We start from the raw sequence: 16686 nt of genomic DNA, 5'->3' as shown, positions 1-16686 counted from the left end.
AGTGAAACCACCTCACCTGTCGATAACATCCTGGAGGGACTCTTGACGTTGAGTCAGAGTCAGAATCAGGTCCTTCTGACTTTTTGAAGGTGACATGTAGCTGCTTGCTGGCCTGGTTCCCTTCCCGTGCCTGCTATCTGAAGCTCCGAGCCCCGGGATCCATTCTCTGCAGACCAGGGAACAAATCTCTAGCAGATCTGTGCCGTAGATGGGGGCACGGGAGCAGCGCCGTTCATTGACAGAATAAACCTGGTCTAGCCGCTCTTTCAGAAGTCGGGCCTTTTCCTCCTGTATCAAAAGTGATGAAAACGGTCAATGAGAAACAACAGGCCAGCTGGAGGTCACCCCAGCCCTGAGGGGTCCCTGGGCAGGGGCCTGCTCTACAGGAAGCAGTGACACAGAGGCAGTGAGAAAACGGGCGAAGATTCTCGAGATAGTGAGCATTTCACATGGGTACAATATAAAAATACATGAAAGGGAATTTTTGCAATCATAAAGCCCAGTTTCATGTCTTTTATTAGGAAAGTGTTTTTAAAATCAAAAGTACATAATCCAGACAATGTTCTTTGGAAGGCACACAGAAGCTGTTAAATACCAGAACCACCCTGTGTAACAGGTAGCTTCCGAGACAACTGTGTGTGGAGGTGCTGCCCACGGGCACCCCACGGAGGGGTGGCGCTCTGTACCTGTGTTGGCCCAATGGGAGAAGCTGGTTTGGGGGCGATTCCGGGCTCTCCTACAGTCAAGGGATTGACTGCCACTCGACCAGGCACACCAACTACAAATCAAGAATCAAAGTTGGAAACAAAGCTCTGGCCGCTGTGCAGACCCTCACCTCCCCCAGAGCGCCCTCAGGATCAGCGCTCCCCTCACTGCACAGACAGGGGACGTGTATGCTCAGACGTGAACTGGTCAGAACCACCAGTGAAGCACTCCTGCTCTCTGGCCACACTCTGAGCAGAGCGCCACCGTCTGTCTCTTCCCTTTGGTAAGTGCCCATGTGCACCCATCCTTACGTGAGGCCATTGTGCCAGCACAGCAGCCACTGGGGCCCTGGCCCTTCATCAGCATCAACCTGTCCACTCTAGGGCCAGGAGTCAGTACTGCCCCCCAGACCAGCACAAAGCAATCCCAGAATCATCCAGGGCCATGCTGCTCGCCCAACAGATGTGCTCAGGGGACGGCTCAAAGAGGTCTCTGAGGACTAAGGGGCCCTGGTTAGGGGAGCACAGGAGAACATTGCAGTGATTAGGCTGGAGCATGTCTAGGGGAGCAGGAAGACCCTGGCGGGAAACAGGCTGTGCACTGGGCAAGAGGCAGCACGGGCTGGGTCAGATGGAGAAGGGTCAAACCCTAACTCGTCACCCGTCCTGGGGAAAATTCTAGCACCTAAATAACAATCTAAGGTGAGTGGAGGCCGGTGATAGTCAACCAGTAACTGAGAGCAAACGAGAAAGGAAACCAAACTGAGTGGACACCAGGCTGTCTGTGGACATCAGACATGGCCATAGCGGGACCTTCAGGTTCTAAGGTCCCACAGTCAGAAATCCTAAGTGACTTCCAGGTATCTCCAAGGCAGAGAGTCAGAAAGAAGCTTCATAGCCAGTCTTCTCCCAGCTTAGAGCACTCTACCTGGTGGAGTCACGGGAGCAGGGCCCGGGCTGCCGGCTGGGGGCTTGCTTCCCAGGGTGCTCAGGGCGCCCGCCTGAGACACAGTCTGCATTACCATGGGGCCTGGAGGTCGCAGGTAGGACTGCCCAGGGGCGGACACGATCTGAAGAACACTGCCTGCAATCACACGTGGGCAGGATGATCAGTCACAGCATGTGCCTCTACATAAGGTCACACCCACTCCAAGGGTGTACACACAAAGCCACAAACCTAATCTAAAACCGAGTTCATTCCCCACAAGCAATGCCACGTTAAGTTACTTGGAGAAAAGTGAAAACACTTCATTCACAATGAATGTGACTCTAAGGACAATGCCATTTTTCTTAATGTCAAAAGAGAGCTCTTCTATTCCTAGAAACTCCTGATGTGGGGCAATGCAATGGGCCCGAGTTCCAGGTGGGAGGTCCCAGCTCCCTGATCACGTTGGTGCTTGCTAACACATCAGCTGGAGGAAGATATAGCTAAAAACGTGTTTCAGTGTCAATGCTGTGGCTCTGCTTGAGGAGCTGGCCGCTACCACATCTTCCCACAGCTCTGGAGGAAGCTCCCATGTTCCACAGAAACTAGAGTCCACCAGAGATGCTGACCTACGGCCTTGCCCCTTTGACCAAAAAACTGGAGAAATACGAAATTAAACCCAATTGAATGGTCTCCTTCCTGCAGGCTTCCTAGGTGCTCTGCTGACTGTGACTCTCCAGTGACCTTTTGCTCTGACAAGAGTCATGAAAAGCACATCCCACGGACCCAGCTGGGGGGCAGGGCAAGGCTGCTGTCGACACAACCCTTGAATCCAAACCTACAGCCGAGAGGACACAAATGACTGAACTGCTGCCATGTGGTCACTTAGGACTGACTTGAGTGCTAAATGGCACCCTCTTCTCTTCCAAAAGCATCCCTTCCATGGACATGTCACTCTTGGCCACAGGCCTGGGAGGCTCTGGTCTGGTTACCTGAAATCTGTGTAAGAGCAAAGCTTCTCCCACATAAGCTGCTGGTCTTTTGGCATTTTTAGGACAATTCACCTTGTAGTAAAATTAGAAACTAAAAAATATTTCTGTTCTGATTTTGAAAATAGGGAACTTTATCAAAGGGTAGATTTATAAATGACTTCCAGCTACTAAATGTGTGTCAAGGACCACGCAGCCAGGTATACACGTTATCCCACTGGTCCGCCCAGCATCCTCTGGGGTCATACCCTGAGGTGTGGCTCTCGCCGTGACGGGTGCTCTCACCTTGCAGCTGCAGGGGCTGGCCAGCCGTGAGCTGCCGCAGCTGGCTATGAGACAAGGTGAACTTGTTCCCCTGGAACTGCAGCGTCACCGGGGTCTCAGGCTGGGCCACTCGACTCGGCGGCCCCGCAAGCGAGGCCAGCTGCGTGATCTTGACCATCTCCCCACCTGTGGGAACAGGAGGGGGGAAGAGCACTTCTGTGGAAAGTGAGCAACTGTAACACTGACACTGCCTGTCATAGAGAACAGCTGTGGGTGGTAAACCAAAGTGTCGGAACAACAGTGGCTACCTAGTACTAACATCTTCAGAAAATAACTATTTTAATAGGAAAGAGGAAACAAAGATAACATCAGGTTTTAATGGTTAACTTCTGCAACCATAAATGGTAGAGATTTAGACATCAGATATTAATACAACTGCCCAAACTATTAAAGGACACTTTATAAACAAGTAGCAAACATCAGAGACAGCAGAAACCTATTTGCAACAGCCTGAAACCCTCGTATCAACCTCTGCTTCAGAGAACCTCCAAAACGTGGAAAGGCACAGGTGCAGCTTAGCTCATAGAGGTAAGGGGGACCTATCAGCACAGAGGTAAAGGTTTGGACACATGCTTCAATCGCAGTCAGCATGTAAACACATCATGTGGATGGAGCTTTGAGACAAAGCTTCACGCTGTTTTGAACTAGATCGCAGGATCCAATCCACAGTGTCCGTCAGGAAATTCGAAGCTTCACGTTGCTTGGAACCTTTTATGGAAAACATGACTCGGATGGAGTCATAGGCACCTCACTCAAAATGGCCGTGATTACACAGGATTGAAGATTTTTACCCAAAGGTTGATATTTGAGTCTAAACATTCCTCCCAAGAAAACCCATGCAAGAATTATTAGTGATACAATGAAGACAGGTTAGCAAAAGATGAGAAAAACACCCAGGTTTCTTGAGCACAGAACCGTGAACAGGATGGGAAAGTAAAAAGGAGACGCAGAGGTCTGCACACAGAGCACAAGTCTCGTTAGCCCTTGTGGTCCACGCAGAGGCGAAGGCACCAGGCTGCAGGCGCCCTGGCCGACTACGCTCCCCAAGCACAGCTCCTGCAGCACAGCCACAGAAGTCTTGTCCCAGGCCAGGAACATGTCCCAGAGGCAGTGACCCAGGGATGACTATCTGTGGGCAATGAACGAGGGGCCTGGCAGAGCCAGCCTAGACGCAGCGAGTCCTCAGGATGTTTCACCTCTCTCCCCTCCACAGAGGCCTCAGTGTAGCCTGCCATACCACACGCGAGTGTGCGAGGTGGTACCTGAGAAACAATGCCACTCTGATGTCAAGAGGCACATTCCACAGCAGGATGGACAGGGTCCACGTAAAATTTGGAAATAGGCTTATCGCACTGGTCACAACCAAAACTTCTATTAAAATACTTAATAAAATGGTGATGTCTTAGTCACTGAATTATCATAAAATGTCTCAGTTGAGCAATAATTCATCCCCAGTTTAAATTTGATAATAGCAAGAGATGAAAAGAAAGTCATGGTTTTTAGAAACCGAACACTAGGTCCCATGGCTGTCAAGGGGTGACCAACTCCCCAGGCTGACCTTGGTGCTGCTGCCCGAAGCCTGGCTAACAGTAAGGAGGCACAGTCATCAGCACAGAGCGCAGAGTGTGAGCGCGGGAGGAAAGCAGAACTGACGGGTCAGAAGAAAGGACAAAGAAAGGATAGGCACTGGGTGCTGGCCCTGGAGATTTAGGACTGGAAAGGACAGCATGGCAAAGGCAGTGTCCGGCATGGGGGGGGGAGCGGACAGGAGTGGACAGCAAGGCTCTTCACACTGCTGGTCTGAACCCAGCTTCCTAGGGAGAGGGGGCAGAACCCCCAAGAGAGGCGAGGCCACTTACTAGGCAGGCGCGCCTGGGGCTGCGAGGTGAGCAGCACCCCCTGAGGCAGCACACTCTGCCCGGCTGGGTGCGAGGGGGCCTGGGGCTGGGGCTGGGGCTGGCCCAGGGCGGAGGCCTGGGGAGTGGTCTGAGCCCGCAGTTTCGCAGGATGGGCTGGGCTAGGAGCTGTGCTGCAGGTCGAGGCGGCCTGGGGTCTCGGAGCACCGGTGGGAGCCTGAGGGGCTGCTGCCGCTGCAATCAACAAGGGCGGTTTGTGTAGAGCTGTTAGAGGTTCTGAATGTAATGCAGTACTTTAAACCCGAATTTTAAAGAAATAAAACAGTTTGTACTGTCTCTCAAATGAGAAGCTCTCTCTAAAAAGGGGTGTGGGGTGGAGGCCAATGTGGTCTACAGATTGAGAGGAGTACAATTTTTATCCGTTGTTAACTAGTTTCACGTGGAGCGAATCAGCAGGCTACGCGGTACATTCCTGCAGTAAATGGGTGTTAGTCAGCCACGCGAACCCGAGTGTCTATCAGAGGCAATCCTGACCACACACAGGGCACACACAGAGGCTGCACCCCGCTGCGCCAGAAGTGCTTCACAAAGTGGCTCTGGACACTCAAAAACCACTGCGCACATGGCTCTGAGAACCCACTGAGGTAGGAGCACTACCTTCGTCACCTGTCTGCCACCTAGCCCCATCCTTCCCTATGGTGATAATCAGGTGACAACAAAGCAGGGGCATGAAACACAACAGCAGCCTCCTCAGAAGCTTTAGCACCGAGTTCCTTGTGTGAGTGTCTCCCCAAGGAGCATCCTCATCGCCACATCAACCAGGACTCCACTGAGTGCATCTTGTAAAATCCAGTTTAAAGAAATAAAAAAGCCTCAAACTTGTGCGAGGGCTGCATATGTCTCTTCGGCAGAGCCAGAGAGAAGGTCCCTCAGTGACACACACACACCACCACAGCACATACCTTTGGCATCTGGGTTTGCAGAGAATGTGGCGATTGGTGGCCGTCCTCGAACGTGGCCCTGTGGAGTGGCAGTGGCTGCAGCAGAGGTGGCTGTCCGGGGTGTGTGTGTGCTGGGGAAAGCCACAGTGCGACCCTCCGGCTTCTGGCCATACTGCACAGGCTGAAACAACCTAGACGCCACGTGTAGGCAAGACAAAAAAGGATTACTGTGGTGCAGGACCCGAGCAGCAGGGGCTCCCATTCCCAGTGCTGGTTAAAGCTGGGAAGGATCCTGCGTGTCGTGCTGGCAACACTCAGCACATGAAAGTGGCACCCATGTCTGTGCGACAGGGGTACAATTTTAATTCAATGAAGTTTCTATCAGTGTGAGCTAGGAAAAGGCATCTGACACAACAAGTCCACAACACTTGTTTAGAATAAGAGGAAGTGGGGTGAAAAAGTCAACTGCACCATCAGCTAACAAGGCAGCACAGGTGACAAAGGGCAGATACAGTGACAGTGCCTCTGTGAAAACAGTGCAAACCCATGCAAGAGGGTACACCCGAGGAGGCCGCTGTTGGGTGCACAATGCTCTCACAGCCACCTCTCATGTGGGAACTGCAGAGCAGGACATCTGCACTTACAGAGCCCCATGCAATAGGGCAGGGAGGGAGAGCCAGGAAGAGGCCGGCGGAGGGCGCTGCTGTGTATGTCAAGAGGGCTGCAAGGCCCTGCCAGTGTGGGCCAGGGCCCAAGGCCCCCAGGGAGTCACATACAGAAGAGCCAGCGAGAATAGCTGCCAGTTTGCAACCCTTTGTCTCTAAAACACTGACTTTCCTTTTCCCTCTCATTTAAAAAAAAAAAAAATCTTTATTGATTTCAGAGAGAGGAAAGGAGGGAGAGAGAAACATCAATGATGAGAGAGTCATTGATTGAGTCCACAACCCAGGCATGTGCCCTCACCAGGAATCGAACCCCGATCACCTGGATCCTAGGTCGACGCTCAACCCGACCCACACCCAGCTGGGCTTTCCCCTCATTTTTAACTCAAGTCTAGGACTTTGTCTACTTCCAGCTCTCTGGATTAGCCTCTCCTGTGTCCCTTGGGTTTTGCCTTCATCAGGCACGTTGTGTCCCGTCCCAGCCGCACGGCACCTGCAACGTTGTCTTCGTTTCAGGTGTCCCTGTTGCTTAGTCAGGGTGGAGCCCTCTGCCCTCACTCCGCAAACACCTAGCTGTGACAGCTACCACCACACCACCTACCAGGTTCAATCCAGCATGGTCACCTGTCCCCAACTCCTCCCCACACAGACCCTTCTCAAATCCTAACGCTTTTTAAAGACAATGAAGGGCCCCTCTTCAGGCAGGTGAGTGCAAAGTGCCCACGCTTCCTGTTTAAAATGAGTTACAGAAAGCAAAAGACATCTGGACAATTTCCAGGAGAAGCAGATAACCAAACGGATGGCCAGCCTTTCTTCTCACAGCCTGGGGCCCAGGGTCTCATGTGAAACTCAAACCTGATCCCAGGCCTCCCCAGTGTCTCCCAGACCCCACAGCTCAGGGGCCAACTTGCGACTGGCCAGAGCCCAGCCGGAGCCAGACAGTTAGCCGCAGGTGATGCTTCCCTGAACACACCTGCTGGGCTTCAGTCTGATGGCCGGTGGCCTGCTCGGCGGGGGTGGTGCAGTGAACAGCTCCTCGATGAGTTTCCGCGTCACCTTCTTCTTACACAGCAACTCGGCCTCATGGCGAGTCATTTTATTTTCTAAGCCAATGAGGTCAAATATAGAAAGATCGGTTTCCTAAGCAGAAAAAAAAAAAAATGAGCTACATGGAGCAGTAGAAACAGCCCTTGACTAAGAATCAAAGTAAGCTGGCTGACGGGAAGACTAGGCTGTCTGCCCCAAGAGGTGGTCCTGAAGACCTCACCAGTGCCCCGCTCTGGGGCTCAGCATGTCTCGGTTTCCCCAGCTTTGAGATGAGAATGATGGCATTTGGTCCCGAGTGGCTGTGGGAGTAGAGAAGACAGCACCCAGAGACAGACGGGACCCAGCAGAGGAGGGGGGAAGTCTGGCAGCAGGGGGATGCTCAGCCTCCTACTGAGGAAGGGGCCTGGGAGAGATGCTGGGAGAGACTGAGCTGGTGAGAGCAGAGGCAGTCGTGTGGCACGTCCCTGTCCAACAGCAGAAACCCGGTGACACTCAACTCCTTGGAGAATCAAGGCGGGTGGGCAGCGGTGTGGGTGGGATGTGGAGAAAGCGACATCGCCCACCCACACACCTCGACGGGAGGGAAGGGGCAGCCGTTGTGGGAGCAGTTGGCAGTTCCCCAGACTCAGCACGACCTGTGCTTCCTACACTGGTGCCCGCAGGAAACCACCTGCGCGCAAGCCCACGGCAGTGATACTATGGCCAGAACATGGAAAGGACCCAAATGTTCAACTGATGGAACAAAATGTGGGGTGAGCATGCAGGAGAACCACCCAGTCTTCAAAGGAAGGAAATCCTGCTACAACGTGACAAACTGCGAGAATACCACACTAAGGGCAGTAAGCCAGACACCTAAGTCCATGTGTCGTATGGTCCCACCTACACGTAACGTGGGTTTATGTGAAACAGCTGCATCCACAGAGGGATGCCAATGAGGAGCTGCCCAGAACTGGGAAGGGGCAGCCAACATGGGTGCATGCTCTTCAGGGTAGTGAAATGTTCTAGGGTTAGGATGACGGCTGCATAAGCCTGTGACTATACTAATACCAGCACCCTGCACACTTCAGAAAGTGCGGCCACATCTCAAAGCACAACGTAGAAAGCAGCACCAATGACCCATGGCCCTCCGGCACACTGAGGTCAGCTGACTGGTGCCTCTGTACTGCCCATGGCTCGCTGCCCTGTAACTCGCTGGAGACTATGTCCTTGTCTGAGCAGTGACCATAGTGGCAGCAACAACAGGCTCACCACTCACAGAGCACCTGCCACCTCAGGGTCCTCAGAGTCACACTCTCACTAGTCACACCTTGAACCTCCCTGCATAAGGGGGGCCCACAACTAGAGAGTCCCTGGCCTGACCCCAACCTGCACCTGAACCAGCTCACACAAACCACACAGGAGGTTCCTAGGTCTGGGGCCTCTAAGCCTGAGCCCGAAACACTGCCCATGTCCCAAGCAGGTATTAGCACCACTGTAAGCAGCTCTTGTCATATACAGAGTCCAGCAGCACACACCATGCTAAGAAAGCCTGCCCCGCAGGTCAGTACTAGACACAGATGCAGTGTCAAAGGGAAGACATAGCACAAAGGTTGCTTGGTGCTACCCAGAGTAAGGACCCCCAGAACGGTGTGAAAAGTGTCCCTGAAACAGGACTCAGACAAACCTACCTTCCTAGATCCCCTCCTTACCTTCCAGGTGTCCCTGTCGAGTGCCTTCAGGACGAGGGAGGCCAAGGGGAGCTGCAGTGGCCAGGCGGAGAACGAGGACTGTGGGACCCGGGGTTCTACCAGCCCGGGGTGGTTGCAGATGCGCTGCAGCCTCAGCAGGATGCTCAGCACGTCCACAAAGTGCCCACCCTTCAGTGCCTCCTGGGTCCTGCCTCGGGCAACACAAGCACTCAGCGACAGCTCCCCTAACTCAGCACATGCAGAGACGCACATCCACCCCAGATATGCTCAGTTATCTCACAACACTAGAGGCCCAATTCCTGTCCAGGTGCTTAGGGCCCTCGACTCCCTCGCTGTCCCTACGAAATAGGACTGGGACCCAGAGAGCAGGGGGGAGGGTCAGACATGGGGAAGCTCCCTGGGCCCCCATCCAGCAGGGAAGGAAAGGGGACATTCTAAAGGGAGCAGGTGTCCTGAGTATAGCCTATTCCGGGTCCTGGGCAGTGCCCTGGACTCCACGGGAGCCCCCCACACACCAGCGCTGGTCCTGACCACTGTGTGAGCTGCTATTCTTGCCACTAAGACTCCTCTTCACAAGCTGACCCGAGGACCCACTGAAACACCTGACTGACACCTGAGCTGCAGCAGGACTGCACTTTTCTGCTCACCCACCCAGGACTTCCCAAGGCTCAGGAATGACGCTCGTCACTGGGAATGCTGGAGGGGAAGGACTAAGAATCTGTACCAACAACAATGCATACACACTTACGTCCTGTCCTAAAATTTCCTAATGTAACCCCATAAACAGCATGATTTAACAGTAAAGCCGTTTGTTGAAGGCTCCCTCCATGCAGACACTATTGTGATGCTTTTACACACGACAGCCTCAACAGCCCAAGCTTCTCCCTCGTTTTACATGTGGACACGACCCAGCTGATGGTGGGGAGCCACCCTCTACTCCACCTCCCTCCAGAACCCAGGTTCTCCCCACCCTGTGCTCCATAGTAACTTGCACCTGCCATCTCGGGGCAATGCACTAGGTCACCCTGTCCCTCCCACAACTTACAGAATATGTGAGCCAGGTGAGCAGTCGGTGGGCAACTGACAGAAATAGGGGAGCCTGTTCGCGAAGGCCAAGCTCATTTTGGGCCGAGGCAAAGTTTGTGTTGGAACTGGTGGGTGCTGTGTGTGACTCTGTCTCCACAACCACCCATGAGGAGGCAGTCGCTGTGATTACTGAGTATAACTGTATGTTTAACATCTTCCAAACTGTCGTTCTAGGCTTACTTTTTTTTAAATTTAAACTCAGGAAAATGAAGGGTGTGATGTCAAGAGCCAAGCAGGTCATGGGAAAGGATCATGGAGAGAAGTGAGGGACCCCACACTTTTGGGGTCCACGTATGGATGCAGCAGCCCCCTGACCCGTGGCTTCACGTATCTGTGGTTTTAGCTACCCTCAATCCAAAAACATCAAATGCAAAGTTCTAGAAACAAACAGCTTATAGGTGTTGAACTGTGTGCTGTTCTGGACAGTGTGCACTCTCTGCTGTTTGGGTGTCAATCATGCCTTGGTCCAGCGTCCCCGTGCTGTAGACGCTCCCTGCCTGGTGACTTAGTAGCAGACTGTCTTGGCAACACAGCGCTGGTGTTCAAGTCACCCTTTTTTACTTAAAATGGGCCCAGAGAACAAGAGTAGTAATGCTGGCAGCATGGACATGCCAAAGAGAAACCAGAAAGTAAAAATGGGAAAGTTCTCAGCTTAATAGAAAAAAGATAAATTGTATGGTGAGGTTCCTAAGATCTACAGAATAGCCCTCCCAGCTGTGAAGTGTGAACAGGTGTGCTATGTAGTGCAGTACGTAGAGGGTTTGGTGCAGTTTCAGGCACCACTGGGGGCCCTGGAACACATCCCCACGGGCAAGGTGGGATGGCCCTTCAGCCATCCTACAGCACCAGCTGGCCCGAAGCGTGTGGTCCTGGGTAATGTCAGGACGGGTCTCCCGCGTGAACCTCAGCTGAAACACTGCTGGACGGTGCCATGAGTAACAACACCAGGAGCAGGTCTGGGGAGGGGATTGAGCATAGGGGCGCTCACCCAGGCTGCAGGATGACGTCCTCGTACAAGGCCTTTTGCCGGCTGGAAAGGCGACACTTCAAAACATGCTCGTACTTCTTGGTCAGCTGCTTTTCCACATCTCTCTTGGTTCTCCTCAAAATGAATGGCTGCGTCACCTGAAGAAGGACCGCAGCCCATTGTCTCCCCTCCAGGAGTGGCATCATCATGTCACCACAGGTCCCCTGCCCCCGCCACCCCCGTCCCACGGCCGCCATACCCGGTGCAGGCGTATGACCACTTTGTGGTAGTAGTCCTGGTTCTCCTCGTTTGGGGCCTTCAGAGGGAAGTGCAGGTAGGGCCTGGAGATGCCCGGGATGAGGAAGTGCACCATGGTCCACAGCTCCAGGAAGGTGTTGTGCAGGGGCGCATCAATCAGGAGCAGACGCTGCTGACTGCACACAAGACCAGAGACCACGTCTGAAAGTCCCAACACAGACAGCTGGGTCTGAAGACGTTTAAGGGACAAGACAATTTTATGGGGTAACTATGCGTCCAGGTGCCTTAAAGACATGGGCTGCACTGAAGGAACATTCTGGTGTGCCTGTCTGGTCGCACTATGGCAAAGGACACGCAGTTCTGTGTGTCCCTGCGAGAGAACCCTTCCATCACCAACACAGAACCTGGGGAGCACTAGCAGTCGGACCTCTGCAGGGTGAACATGGCTTCCCAGTGCCGCTCGCTCAGGCCTTTCACGTGCTGCATCTCGTCGATGACCAGGCACCTCCACCGCACCCGTGTGAAAGCCACATAGCCCCGGAAGAACTGCTTGTAGGATGTGATGCAGATGTGGAAGCTGTTGGGCTCAGTCCATCCCTGTGGCACAGAAGACAGGGCCTCACCGTCTTTTCCCTCCTCCCTCCGTGGACGCAACGATCTGGGGAGAGCTTTCTGAATTAGCCTGTTCCCACCCAGTCACCTCACTCGTTTGTCTTGACAACTTGCTCTTTCTGCACAGAAAAGGGCTGTGTGTGTATTTTTATGATCTTTTCCTCCAAGAGCCTACAGCACTCGTGTGGACAAACTGAGAGGCAGTGCTTAGAGGCACAAACAATTGTTTGTGGAAAATAGACTATACAAGGTGTCCTGAGGTAGGACTGGCTCTTCACAGGATATAATCTGGGCAAGGCAAAAACGCACACGGAAGACACAGGAAATGAGAAGATCTACAGGGTAACTGACTGCATTATAAGCTTTCCAACCACTAATGAACAACCAGAGACGGGAGAAAAGAAAATACATCTGAGGAATCACTTTGTCAGTAAATGCTACTCAACCCAACAGCCTAATGATAAGCCGAAACTTATCTCCCATGAGAAACTGTGACTTGGAACGTACTTTTACTTAGAATCTAGTAGCAGAAACCACCGGACCAAAAAAAAAAAAAAAAATCCAAATTTGTTCTAGACGCTTACTGCATGTTACAGATGTTCCTCATACACATACGTGGGACTTGTGGGACTCAGGACGCACCACCAGTTCCTCGTTTGTGCCTGAGAGCCAATGGCCTTACAGCTAAAAAGGGCCACAGCACATACTCCAGAGCTGCCTCAGTTCTAGAAGGAAACTCCCTCCCTTTCTGGGAAGGAACACGAGGGCGTTCATACCTGTGGCCCTCCTTGCAGGTGTAGTCGATGCTTTTGAGGGACTGCAGATCTAGAATAACCTGAAGGGCTGGTGTCTCACAATAATTACACTAATAAGCACGTCTTGACATTTTGAAATTTTTCTCTTATAGAAATTAAGATGGTTTCCTGTCTGGTTTTATTTCATGTTCGAAGTAAAATACCTGTCTCTTTGCTTTGAGTTCTCTGTGGCTCCCAACGTACAAGAGAGTTTTGAGCCCGGGACACCAACGCTTCAACTCGAGCTCCCACTTGAGGATGTTACAGCTCCTCACAATGACAAGATGAGGGCCCCAGTTGCCTGCAGAGGAAGGAAGATGCAGCATGTTCCTCTTCAGCTGAGCCATTTGTGAAGTCCAGGCATCAGTGCTGCATTGTGTGTGAGGCTAAAGCAGCCATCCAGTGGACACAGAGGCGTCCTCCCCCCATGCCACCTGGACTTGGAGGGCGCCTCCCCATTCCCATGTCCAGCAGCCACAGGAGGCAGACTTGACTCCCAGGAGGCACTTGGCAAAGAGTAGTTGGATGAGTAATCACCAAATAAAATGAGTATTTATTCACAAACATGGCAAACCCCCAATGAGCATGGGGAGGAGTCCCTGTCTACAAGGAAGAATGATCAGAAGAAAGCAGTAAGCAGCCCGCAGGCCTGTGCCCAAGGCCTGTCCCGTCCCCGGCGAGCATTCCTCAGTGCCACACAGAGCACACCTTGACGGCCACTGCTGCTCAAATTCAAAATCTCACCACCCACAGTAAAAAGCACCACCCAGGAGAAGATGAGCAGACCTGGGAACCCATGGCCTCGGGGTAGGGTGTCAGGGGACGGCTGTGGATGCAGAGGCGGAAGGGGCAGCAAAGGGTAGTGGTGGCTCTGGCAGTGTGTTCCTGGTCACACCGAGGGACACTTTTCCACCAGCCCTTGGTGGTGCCCAGTGGCACTGGCTCACGCTCGCCTGCTCTGCCATCCACACACTGATGGGCAGCGGGATTTGGGAAGTTGCAAAGCCCAGTGGGGCTCCCATCTAGTGCTGACTGGGAAAGAGTCTCTTACTCATTCCTGCAACTGCTGTCTCAGGTCCTGGGCCACAGCCCGGAGCAAAACAGAGAAGACAGGCTGCTCCGCCCCTTCACTCAGCCAGACGCTGGCCTGCGCTACAGTCTCAGCAACATGTGCTGGTCCAACAAGCTCTTACCTTCATTACAAGCTAGGTGGGCAAAGAAAGCGATGATCTGCACAGTTTTACCCAGCCCAGCCTCATCCGCCAGGATGCCATTGAGATTCTTCCGGTAGAGCTTGGCCAGCCAGTCCAGGCCGATCTTCTGGTAGTCCCTGAGCACTCCATACAGCAGGGATGGGGCGCTCAGCTTCACCTGCAGTGACAGACAAGCCAATAAGAACTTCTCAGAATTATCACTGAATTTTTTCTCCAAAGTGAAGTCAAGTCAGTCACATGATAGGCCCACAGGAAAGATCTCTCGGTAACAGGAAAAGGAAGGTCAGAGTTTGCTTTTCCAATAGCTGGGGCAGAGAGATGTGGAAACAGGAAGCCTCTCCACCCCTCCTGCAAAGCACCTCACCGTGGTGCTGATCCGAGCACTGCCCTTGGGCAGGATGGCTTCAGCCATGGCGGTCACTTCTGCTATGTCCTTTGTGTGAGGCTTCCCGACACCCATTCTCTCTGCAGCTTTGAACTGGTCCATGATGAACAGCGAGTCTATGAGAACCACGTCCTTGCGGCTCTCCTGGTCACCTGGGCTGTCTTCCCCGTCTGTAGACAATGGGAAAATGGGATTGGCAGCTGCTTTCATAGTTTTATGAGCCTACTTAACATTTAAAAAAAATTTGACAGAATCCAAATACAGAATTAAGCACCACTTTTTTGTTTTGATCCACTTTACACACCTAAGAATGCTCTCTGGTTAAACAAGTGCAAATGCTCATGAAACTATCAACCCTGGGACCACTCTGAAAAGTCCTCAGGTGAACCTGGAAAACATCTCACCACTCTGGAAAGTCCTCAGGTGGACCTGGAAAACATCTCTGTAGCAATTAGGAGCTGGTGTCACCAACAGCTTTATGGGCACTTAGTGGTTTCGTGACCTCCCCTCCACCACCAAGGAGAAACTATAAGCCTCTCCAAGAGCAGGCAAGTAAGGGGGCCGCAAACCCCTCCCCAGTCCTGCTGCAACAGAGGGTCCTGGCAGCCCCCACTTCTCACTCATAGGCATCATGTCTAATCATCAGAACAAAGGGAATGACAACAAGGAAAACAGTTTCTAGTGTAGTCTGTGTATGTTTGGAATGTCCAATAAAAGCAAAATAAAGACTCGCCCGGCCGGGCGTGGCTCAGCGGTTGAGAGCCGACCTAGGATACAGGCGATCAGGGTTCAATTCCCGGTCAGGGCACATGCCCGGGTTGCGGGCTGCAGCCGATCAATGACTCTCTCGTCATTGATGTTTCTATCTCTCTCTCTCCCTCTCCCTTCCTCTGTCTGAAGTCAATAAAAATATATATTTAAAAAAAAAAAAAAAGTAAAATAAAGACCTTAAAACCGTTATGTTAAAAAAGCACAATCTGACTAAATGTGACAAAAATCTAGGTGCACAAAACAATGACTTTTCTAAATCTGGAGGAAACCAACTTCACAACTTTACCGAGTATTCTGATGACTGTGCCAGATTTATAAACAGGAAAGGAAAGCATAGCGTTTACTCAAAGGCTATTCAATATAAAATTACAATTAGCTACACCCCCAACTTCTGCTTTCACGGGAGGAAAAGAGGACGAGGTGTTTCACTGGCCCAGGCCCTGCCCCTTGGCATTCTGATATGAGCTGACCCGTGAAGGTACCGACAGACCTTCTTCCTCGCTTGTCTCTGCACCGTCAGGCTGAGGCTGCGGCTGCGGCCACTGAAAACTCGGCAGAAAGGCGCCTTCATACAGTTTCACCAAGTCCATGAGGGGCAGCTCAGCTGGAGACGATGCAGGGGAAAGGTGGTCACTTTACAGCAACACATTAAAAATGCAGCTTTTCAGAATATACCATTTACTGCAATATCAAAACTACAGGGTGGGCAAAAGTAGGTTTACAGTTGAGAGTACGCAAAACACAGTTTACTCTTGTATTACTTCTTGCAAATTACTGTATAGTTCCCATACAAACAACTGTAAACCTACTTTTGCCCCACCCTATATAACGCACCTGAAAGTAACACAAATGTGGAGTCCTAACATTTCACTGGAAGCTACTTAGGACCCAAGGAAATGAAGAGGTGCCTGTGGACTACAGGCTGGAAACGCTCAACTTCGTAACCACGCAATTCCCATCAAACACCCGAGTTCAACCAAATTCAAATCAAAATTCCCAACTGGTTTTTCTGTGAAACTTGAGCCTAGCACTCCAGGAACCTGTGTGTGAGCCACACTGAGTGTCAGGAGGATCCACGGGCTCGTGACCCGCCCTGGGATAGTCAGTCACCCATTTAGGGGAAAAGAAATTACACTCTTATTTCACACTAAAGACAAAAGCATTTCTCAGTGGGTTAGAGATGTGCATATGAGAGGAAAAACAAAAATTTTTAGCGGATACAGAAGGATATCCTTATAATCTAAAGATAAAAAGGTTTGTTTGTTTATGAATGAACAAGGGTGACCCATTCGACTACACTAAAATTAAGAACCCTGTACATCAAGTTACCACGGAAAGAATGAAATGGGGAAAGGTCACTGCAACACATAAAACTGATGAAGAATTCACACCCGGGAAATGCAAGAACACCTACATGTCAACATGGAGAGAAAACCCAAAGCCAGAACGGGCAAAGACAGGGA

At 51.9% G+C, this 16686-nt stretch overlaps 1 protein-coding gene across 1 annotated transcript in view; it reads right to left on the bottom strand.

The window, feature by feature from the left end:
• EP400 (E1A binding protein p400) overlaps positions 1-16686 on the bottom strand; it is a 57929-nt gene that overhangs the window by 19295 nt on the left and 21948 nt on the right. The window contains exons 14-28 of the mRNA XM_087828370.1: positions 15714-15827; positions 14432-14622; positions 14047-14224; positions 13018-13154; positions 11875-12044; positions 11449-11623; positions 11211-11347; positions 9137-9323; positions 7375-7541; positions 5761-5930; positions 4802-5032; positions 2904-3068; positions 1633-1788; positions 687-778; positions 17-288 (exon numbers count right to left, since the gene is read on the bottom strand). Of these exons, the coding sequence (XP_087684496.1) occupies positions 17-288; positions 687-778; positions 1633-1788; positions 2904-3068; positions 4802-5032; positions 5761-5930; positions 7375-7541; positions 9137-9323; positions 11211-11347; positions 11449-11623; positions 11875-12044; positions 13018-13154; positions 14047-14224; positions 14432-14622; positions 15714-15827 (2542 nt within the window). The remainder of the gene's footprint in view (positions 1-16; positions 289-686; positions 779-1632; positions 1789-2903; positions 3069-4801; positions 5033-5760; positions 5931-7374; positions 7542-9136; positions 9324-11210; positions 11348-11448; positions 11624-11874; positions 12045-13017; positions 13155-14046; positions 14225-14431; positions 14623-15713; positions 15828-16686) is intronic.

This window comes from Miniopterus natalensis, chromosome 20 (genome assembly GCF_054644295.1).
Source record: "Miniopterus natalensis isolate mMinNat1 chromosome 20, mMinNat1.hap1, whole genome shotgun sequence".
Classification (NCBI taxonomy): Eukaryota; Metazoa; Chordata; class Mammalia; order Chiroptera; family Miniopteridae; genus Miniopterus; species Miniopterus natalensis.
This window is presented reverse-complemented; position numbering and strand designations above follow the sequence as displayed.